Below are 9381 nucleotides of genomic sequence, written 5' to 3'. Positions count from 1 at the left end.
TTCAAATCAAATCAAAGTTTATTTGTCACGTGCTTAGTTACAGGCTCTAACCAATAGTGCAAAATAGGTATTAGGTGAACAATAGGTAAGTAAAGAAATAAAAACAACAGTAAAAAGACAGTGAAAAACAGTAGCGAGGCTATAAAAGTAGTGAGGCTACATACAGACACCGATTAGTCAGGTCTGTTCAGAGAACAGTCTATGACTGGGGTGGCTGGGGTCTTTGACAATTTTTAGGGCCTTTCTCTGACACCGACTGGTGTAGAGGTCCTGGATGGCAGGCATCTTAGCCCCAGTGATGTACTGGGCCGTACGCACTACCCTCTGTAGTGCCTTGCGGTCGGAGGCCGAGCAATTGCCGTACCAGGCAGTGATGCAGCCAGTCAGGATGCTCTCGATGTTGCAGCTATAGAACCTTTTGAGGATCTCAGGACCCATGCCAAATCTTTTCAGTATCCTGAGGGGGAATATGTTTTGTCGTGCCCTCTTCACGACTGTCTTGGTGTGTTTGGACCATGATAGTTTGTTGGTGATGTGGACACCGAGGAACTTGAAGCTCTCAACCTGCTCCACTACAGCCCCGTCGATGAGAATGGGGGCGTACTCTGTCCTCCCTTTCCTGTAGTCCACAATCATCTCCTGTTCTCTGTGTGAATAGTGTTTAATTCAGGAAATTCGCTGTTTTGCCACGGGGCCCAAAATCCGGCCCTGCTAGTTTATCTCTTCCTCATTCATCCTTTGTCCATGTCTTCTTTATCTTTGGGTGGCATCCCCACATCTACTGTAATCTTTGTGAACAGGTCATGCTTTTCAAATGTGACAACTTCGTACTCGAGAGAGTTGAGGCCATCGGTATCCATCGTCTTTAACATATGAGTTATTCTCTTGAACCTGCAGGGCAAAATAATCAACTGTCATCAACATTTGGAGTATAGTTGGGGGACGGGTGGTAGTTCAAAACTTGAGGGAGAACTTAGTGAATACGGTTGTTCTTAAGCTTTACCTCTGAGGATTGTCGTTGTTATTTTTGTCTCTTTCGTGATGGATCATCCGGCATTTTCCGACTACGCCGTCCAGACGAGAGATGGACATTCCTCTGTTATTCACCCTATGGAAATAAGACCAGTGAAAGGAATTTGATGAAATTGATTTTAAAGGGGGGGGGGGGGGGGGGGGGGAATCACCCTTTTTTTTTTACAAAATGCATCCTCTCCAGCACCACCGCAATGTCAACATAATGAGACAGCGGCAGGTTTCTATGTTTTGTAGTTGAAAAGATAAGTGTTAGGTGAAATATGTGTTTCCGATGACATCATCCGGAGATACTGATGACATCATCCAGTGTGCATCATGTGATTTTATGAGCAGGCAAAAGTTAGTAAGATCAAGAGTTACGATGTGGTACATGTTTATGAGGTTAAACATTTTCTGACCTGTTGAAAATGTAATCATCTTCACCACCCCAGCCCCAGTAGCTGCTCGGAAAGCCGTTGATTTTCACGATGCAGCTCTTTACTCATCGATGGGACACCGCCAAAGTACTGATTATAGGGTAAACTATGGATGAGACGAAGACAATCAAAATCTATATGCTCAATCAGATATACAGATATGCTAGATATACTAGCCAAGTGGTTGAGGCGTTGGACTTGATGGGCTCTCCCTTGGTGGTCCACTGCAGCTCAGTGAGTAGATCATGGAGCTTGCAATGTCAGAATAGTGGGTTGGATTCCCGGGGCCAACAAAATCTATGCATGCATGACAAAGTCACTTTGGATAAAAGTGTTTGCTAAATGTCCAATATTAAGATATATTATAGTTTCCTGTTCTGTCGTGCTGTGCCTCCAAAGGTATGACTTGAAGAAGTGTTAGGGATGTATTCAATCCGTAGCGCTAAAGTTCTGCGTTGTAGCCAGAATTACATTTAAAAGCAATGTTCCTGTGTTAGTGGAGACCGCATTCTTACTGTAAACCAATCAAATGTATTTATAAAGCCCTTTTAAATTCAGGAGATGTCACAAAGTGCTATACAGAAACCCAGCCTAAAACCCCAAACAGCAAGCAATGCAGATGTAGAAGCACGGTGGCTAGGAAAAGCTCTCTAAAATAGCAGGAACCTAGAGAGGAACCAGGCTCTTCGTCATTTAAGGGCCATATTTCTGGAAACACATTAGGCCTAATTCTGGTCTTAATAGCATGCTGAATGGATTATCTTCATTGTAATAGCTATTTAGTGCAGGACTAGGCTTAATCTGTTTCCTGGAAACAGGCCCTAAGTGTTTCATTCAAGTGCTTAAATGTAAGTGTTAAATTTAAGTTTTACATTTCCAAATGTGTGTTGTACTGTGCTTGATTGATAACATAGAGGTAGTGGAGCCAGAATTTGAGGTGCTCTTCACGATGGCGGAAGGGGATGTTGAGAGCAACCTTCTGGAGGGCGACGCAGCGTAGAGAACTCAACCCTTAGAGGCCCAACTGCAGGTCAGGAGAAAAGTGACGTTAAACTTTTGCCACAACCTGGGGTCCTGAGCACTCTGGAGTAGGTTTCCATCAAGGATCTATCTGTACTTTGCTCCATTCATCTTTCCCTCAATCCTGACTAGTCTCCCAGTCCCTGTCGCTGAAATACATCCCCATAGCAGGATGCTGCCACCACCATGCTTCACCGTAGGGATGGTGCCAGGTTTCCTCCAGACGTGGCGCTTGGCATTCAGCCCAAAGAGTTCAATCTTGGTTTCATCAGACCAGAGAATCTTGTTTCTCAAGGTCTGAGAGTCCTTTAGGTGCCTTTTGGCAAACTCCAAGCGGGCTGTCATGTGTCTTTTACTGAGGAGTGGATTCCGTCTGGCCACTCTACCATAAAGGCCTGATTGGTGGAGTGCTGCAGAGATGGTTGTCCTTCTGGAAGGTTTTCCCATCTCCACATAGGAACTCTGGAGCTTTGTCAGAATTACCATCGGGATCTTGGTCACCTCCCTGACTAAGGTCCTTCTCCCCCGATTTCTCAGTTTGGCCGGGCTGGGAGCTCTAGGAAGAGTCTTGGTGGTTCCAAACTTCTTCCATTTAAGAATGATAGAGGCTATGTGTTCTTGGGGACCTTCAATGCTGCAGACGTTTTTTGGTACCCTTCACCAGATGTGGCTCGATACAATCCTGTCTCGGAGCTCTACGGACAATACCTTCGACCTCATGTCTTGTTTTTTTTTTCTCTGACATGCACTGTCAACTGTGGGACCTTATATAGACAGGTGTGTGCATTTCCAAATCATGTCCAATCAATTGAATTTACCACAGGTGGACTCCAATCAAGTCGTAGAAACATGTCAAGAATGATCAATGGAAACAGGATGCACCTCAGCTCAATTTTGACTCTCATGTCTGAATACTTATGTAAATAAGGTATTTCAGTTTTTATTTTTAATACATTTGCAAAAATGTTTTTAAAAAACTTTTCGCTTTGTCATTAGGGGGTATGTAACTGACAATTAACCTGTAAGTCTATGTCGTTGTTTTTTGTTTGAATTGTTTACGTGTTCGCTATGCGGGGGAAATGATAAGACAAGCGGAACTACGTGGCTAATAACTGTTGTAACGGGGATCATTATCGTAGCAACACACCTTTGGAGTGAAGGCAATCCCGCGCTGTTTTAGCTACGTTTTCATGTCTTCGGGTGTAGTTCGTAAAGGTTGAAGTGTGTATGTTAGGATGGTAACGTTATAATAATTAAGGATGAAGCGTGAATTCATGCCAGGAATAATAAGTGTGAAGTTTTGATTTCCTCCCTTCTGTAATAAGCAGCCAATGAGGTATTTTTCCTTTGTTCATGTGTTTAATCTGATAACGTTACTGCTATAGCTCCGGCTAAACTGTTTATGTATGTAAGCGCTTCAGAGTTATACCAAGCTTATAAGTCACTCGTACGACAAGAAGGTTGTAAGAGTGTGCTTAACTGTATTTTCATTTACTTTATAGTGCTCACAGAAGGTGATAATTCTGACTAAAACTACAGAATAAAGCCGACAGTTAAAATCAATGAACGGTTGTGCTCGTGGTTACTGGAGGGAGCTACAGGGTATTGTATGTAGATTGATGAGGATTTTTTTTTTTTTCATACATTTTAGGTATAAGGCTGTAACGTAACAAAATGTGGAAAAATGAAAGTGTGAATACTTTCCGTATGCGCGGTACATCTTGTTCCTGCCCTCTCAAGGGACGCCACATAACACACAGCACCCCTTCTACGGGCATATGGGGAGGGTTCTTAAAATGTAGCATCCAATCAAAATCTTGTCAGCGGACCATTCAAACCGTTTTTACAATACAAAATTCTCCAGACCTCCAAGGGAGGCGTGACAACAACGTGATTTTGGAGGTATGGTAACGTGAAATGTACACATGGGTAACCTGAGAATCATGATGTTACATCATTCATACCTGTTAGTCATACCAAATTCACTATGTATGTATTAAATGTACTTCTACTATGTGAGTTAAGAAATATAACGCTATATGAAAGCTATGATCAAATAATTTCATCAACAATAGCCTTTTAGCTTACAATGCCATACATGTGCCATGAAATGACATCATTAAAAACATCTTTAGCTTATTGTCAAATGTCTTCAGTGACCTGATTTTGAAAAACATAATCATAGTACTGTCAGAATATCCATATATTTAGAAGTTATACAGCACATTACTTACTATTTTCTTTCATTATTTGTTCTTTCCCGAAGTCTGACTGCAAGCGCATAACTCTATAATAGACTCCTGATTTTTTAAATCCATCTTCACTTTGGTTATCCTTCAAACTGGACAGCAAAGCATTCATACTCGATTCAGTAACATTTAAGTACCAGAAATATACTGAGAAATATAAGAGACCTAAAAGCAAAAGTCTGCAGAATAGTTTTTTCACCATCTCACCGGTGTGTGCTGTGAATCACAGGCTACAACACAAAAGTTTACTGGTAACAAGCTTCCCCACCACACTCATTGATACGCTCGACCTGCCAGGCCAGTTTTTCTGCCAACATTTGACATCAGACTACAAAACAACAATTGACCAACCTTATGTCTTTTGTGAGGCACTTTAACGTCACATAAAAACCAACCTGTTAACAAGCCTCTGAACAAACCTGACAGTATCGGTATCTTGCCTTCTTAGTTTCTAGCGGCACCAGCCACCACTGGGCTATGGTTGAGAGAAACTATTATTTTCCTGTATTTGATTTACTGTGGATATTGATTGATATTGAATAAACATGATTGTATGTGCCGGAAGACGCAGACAGATGCATTCCCTTTACGGGAAGGGAACAGGTGTAACGGCAGCCTCTCTCTTCAAGAGAAGAGGAGGTGTAGCAGGGATCGGACCAACACGCAGCGTAGCCAGTGCTCAACATGTTTAATTAAATGATAAACAGAGAACACTTAACAATACAAAATAACATAAAGTGGCAAACAGATACAGTCCTAGCTGGTGCAGAGAAAACACAGAGACAGGAAACAACCACCCACAAACCCCAACACAAAACAAGCCACCTATATATGATTCCCAATCAGAGACAACACAAAACATCTGCCTCTGATTGAGAACCATATTAGGCCAAACATAGAAACAGACAAACTAGACACACAACATAGAATGCCCACCCAGCTCACGTCCTGACCAACACTAAAACAAGCAAAACACACAAGAACTATGGTCAGAACGTGACAGTACCCCCCTCCTGAGGTGCGGACTCCGAACGCACCCCCTAAAACTCTAGGGGAGGGTCTAGGTGGGCATCTGTCCGCGGTGGCGGCTCCGGTGCTGGACGAGGACACCACTCCACCATTGTCTTTGTCCCCCTCCTTAGCGTCCTTTGAGTGGCGACCCTCGCCGCCGACCTTGGCCTAGGAATCCTCACAAAGGGCCCCATCAGACTGAGGAGACAGCTTAGGACAGAGAGGTAGCTCAGGACAGAGAGGTAGCTCAGGACAGAGAGATAGCTCCGGACGAATGGTAGCTCAGGACAGAGAGGGCAGCTTATGACTGGAGGGCAGCTCATGACTGGAGGGAAGCTCATGACTGGCGGGCGGCTCATGGCTGGCGGGCGGCTCATGGCTGGCGGGCGGCTCATGGCTGGCGGGAGGCTCTGGCGGCTCCTGACTGGCGGACGGCTCTGGCGGCTCGGGACAGACGGACGGCTCTAGCGGCTCGGGACAGACGGGCGGCTCTAGCGGCTCGGGACAGACGGGCAGCTCTAGCGGCTCGGGACAGACGGGCAGCTCAGACGGCGCTGGGCAGGCGGGCAGTGCAGGCGGCGTTGGACAGACGGCCGACTCTGACCTGCTGAGGCGCACAGTAGGCCTGGTGCGTGGTGCCGGAACTGGTGGTACCGGACTGGAGACACGCACCTCAAGGCTAGTGCGGGGAGCAGGAACAGGGCACACTGGACTCTCGAGGCGCACTAATGGCCTGATGCGTGGTACCGGCACTGGTGGTACCGGGCTGAAGGCACGCACCTCAGGGCGAGTGCGGGGAGAAGGAACAGTGCGTACAGGGCTCTGGAGACGCACAGGAGGCTTGGTGCGTGGTGCCGGAACTGGAGGTACTGGGCTGGAGACACGCACCACAGGGAGAGTGTGTGGAGGAGGAACAGGGCTCTGGAGACGCACTGGAAACCTGGTGCGTGGTGTAGGCACTGGTGGTACTGGGCTGGGGCGGGAAGGTGGCGCTGGATATACCGGACCCTGCAGGCGTACTGGCTCCCTTGAGCACCGAGCCTGCCCAACCTTACCTGGTTGAATGCTCCCCGTAGCCCGACCAGTGCGGGGAGGTGGAATAACCCGCACTGGGCTGTGTTGGCGAACCGGGGACACCATGCGTAAGGCTGGTGCCATGTATGCCGGCCCGAGGAGACGCACTGGAGACCAGACGCGTTGAGCCGGCTTCATGGCACCTGGCTCAATGCCCACTCTAGCCCGGCCGATACGTGGAGCTGGAATGTACCGCACCGGGCTAAGCACACGTACAGGAGACACCATGCGCTCTTCCGCATAACACGGTGTCTGCCCGTACTCCCGCTCTCCACGGTAAGCATGGGAAGTGGGCGCAGGTTTCCTACCTGACTTCGCCACACTACCCTTAACCCCCCCCCCAAGACATTTTTGGGGTTTCTTCTCAGGCTTCCAGCCACGCTTCCGTGCTGCCTCCTCATACCACCGCTCCTGGGCTTTAGCTGCCCCCATCTCTTCACGAGAGCGGCGATATTCTCCAATGTGAGCCCAGTTTCTTTTTCCCTCCAGAATTTCCTCCCATGTCCAGGAGTCCTGTGTAGTGGGCCGCTGCTGCTGCTGCTGCTGCTGCCCGTAGCCACGCTGCTTGGTCCGAGTTTGGTGGGTGGTTCTGTAACGGCAGCCTTCCTTCTCTTCAAGAGAAGAGGAGGTGTAGCAGGGATCGGACCAACACGCAGCGTAGCCAGTGCTCAACATGTTTAATTAAATGATAAACAGAGAACACTTAACAATACAAAATCTGGCAAACCGATACAGTCCTAGCTGGTGCAGAGAAAACACAGAGACAGGAAACAACCACCCACAAACCCCAACACAAAACAAGCCACCTATATATGATTCCCAATCAGAGACAACACAAAACATCTGCCTCTGATTGAGAACCATATTAGGCCAAACATAGAAACAGACAAACTAGACACACAACATAGAATGGCCACCCAGCTCACGTCCTGACCAACACTAAAACAAGCAAAACACACAAGAACTATGGTCAGAACGTGACAACAGGTGTTAACCAGAAGTAACATATTTAATTCAGTTATTGTCACGTGTTAGTCTATAATTATCTCTTGTAACTACAGTGCCTTTAGAAAGTATTCACACCCCTTGAATTCTTCAAAAAAAATTGTGTTACAGCCTGAATTTAAAATGGATTAATTTGAGATTTTGTGTCACTGGACAACTAACAATACCCCATAATGTCAAAGTGAAATTATGTTATTAGTCATTTTTACAAATTAATTAAAAATTAAAAGCTGAAAGGCCTTGAGTCAATAAGTATTCAAACCATTTGATAATGGCAAGCCTAAATAAGTTCAGGAGTAAAACTGTGCTTAACAAGTCACATAATACGTTGCATGGACTTACTCTCTGTGTAACAATAGTGTTTAACATGATTTTTAAATTACTTTGTCACGCCTGCTCCCGCTCCTCCTCTCTGGCGCTCGAGGGCGCCAGGCTTCCCTTCATTACGCACACCTGCCACCATCATTACGTGCATCAGTACTCATTGGACTCACCTGGACTCCATTACCTTGTTGATTGCCCCTCCTATATCTGTCTGTTCCTCGGTTAGATTCTTGTGTCAGTATTATTGTCGTTTTGTTTTCCTCTGTCCAGGCGCTGTCCGTATTCTGTTCCTCTCCGTGTTTCATTAAATGTTCACTCCCTGTACTTGGTTCTCGTACATGATTCCATATGTGTTATTTCATAGTTTTGATGTCTTCACTATTATTCTACAATGTAGAAAATAGTACAAATAAAGAAAACCCCTTCAATGAGTAGGTGTGTCCTAACTTTTGACTGGTACTGTATATTACTTTTTTAAAAGACACTGATTATCTCTTTGAGCATGATGAAGTTATTAATTACACATTGGATGGTGTATCAATACACCCAGTCACTACAAAGATACAGGCGTCCTTCCTAACTCAGTTGCCTGAGAGGGAAACCGCTCAGTGGTTTCACTTTGACTCCTATGGTGACATTAAAAAGGTTACAAAGTTTAATGGCTGTGATAGGAGAAAAAATGAGGATGGATCAACAACATTGGATTTACTCCACAATACTAACCTAAATGACAGAGTATATCGAAAGCACTCAACCGTCAAAGCACTGCTTCCTCAAAATAACACCTTTTGTTTCTTACTGTTCCTCAAAGCACTGTTGAAAAATAGCCCATACAATAATTCATTTTACAGTGAAGACGAGTGACGAGCTTGGTAATGATAAACTCACAGGAAAATAACTATCCTTTGGAGGGAGAAAACCTGAATGGAATCGATGCCATGGTTATCTGTTACTGGGCTCTCTGTTGACCATGCTATCGCACGGTAACATATCAGTCAGTAAGGGAGCACAAGGTGCCACTTGTGAAGTTTGGGGTCAAAGGTACGTCACATGACCGCAACTAGGAAACGGGGCTTTGAGAGATATCAGTAGAGAGTACTTTCTGTTGTCGCTTTTAAGAACTCTCTTTTATGTTACTCCCTTGCTCGTTGAAAGTAGTTTCATCATGATAAGAGGCAACATGTGAGTGCAACTCAAATTTTGTCGAACTACTGTATCAGTTCTTAAGGGATGCTTGATAACTGTAA

General features: G+C 45.4%; 1 protein-coding gene and 1 long non-coding RNA gene across 8 annotated transcripts in view; one reads left to right on the top strand and one right to left on the bottom strand.

Moving 5' to 3' along the window:
- LOC139566717 (uncharacterized) lies at nucleotides 1–9088 on the bottom strand. Of its 2 annotated transcripts, none has more exons than XR_011673134.1 (4): nucleotides 8305–9088; nucleotides 1434–1557; nucleotides 1004–1108; nucleotides 1–891 (listed from the first exon to the last, which is right to left on the bottom strand). It is a non-coding gene; the product is annotated as an uncharacterized lncRNA (long non-coding RNA). The 2 variants fall into 2 exon arrangements; XR_011673135.1 differs by lacking the exon at nucleotides 8305–9088 and adding an exon at nucleotides 4172–4617.
- stra6l (STRA6-like) overlaps nucleotides 3607–9381 on the top strand; it is a 26484-nt gene continuing 20709 nt past the window's right edge. For 2 of the 6 annotated variants that reach the window (XM_071387978.1, XM_071387976.1), the window contains exon 1: nucleotides 9179–9316. In XM_071387978.1, the coding sequence (XP_071244079.1) occupies nucleotides 9300–9316 (17 nt within the window). In that variant the 5' untranslated portion in view covers nucleotides 9179–9299. The other 4 variants (XM_071387977.1, XM_071387979.1, XM_071387973.1 and 1 more) reach the window with 4 other exon arrangements.

Source organism: Salvelinus alpinus, chromosome 39 (genome assembly GCF_045679555.1).
Source record: "Salvelinus alpinus chromosome 39, SLU_Salpinus.1, whole genome shotgun sequence".
NCBI classification, from domain to species: domain Eukaryota; kingdom Metazoa; phylum Chordata; class Actinopteri; order Salmoniformes; family Salmonidae; genus Salvelinus; species Salvelinus alpinus.
This window is presented reverse-complemented; position numbering and strand designations above follow the sequence as displayed.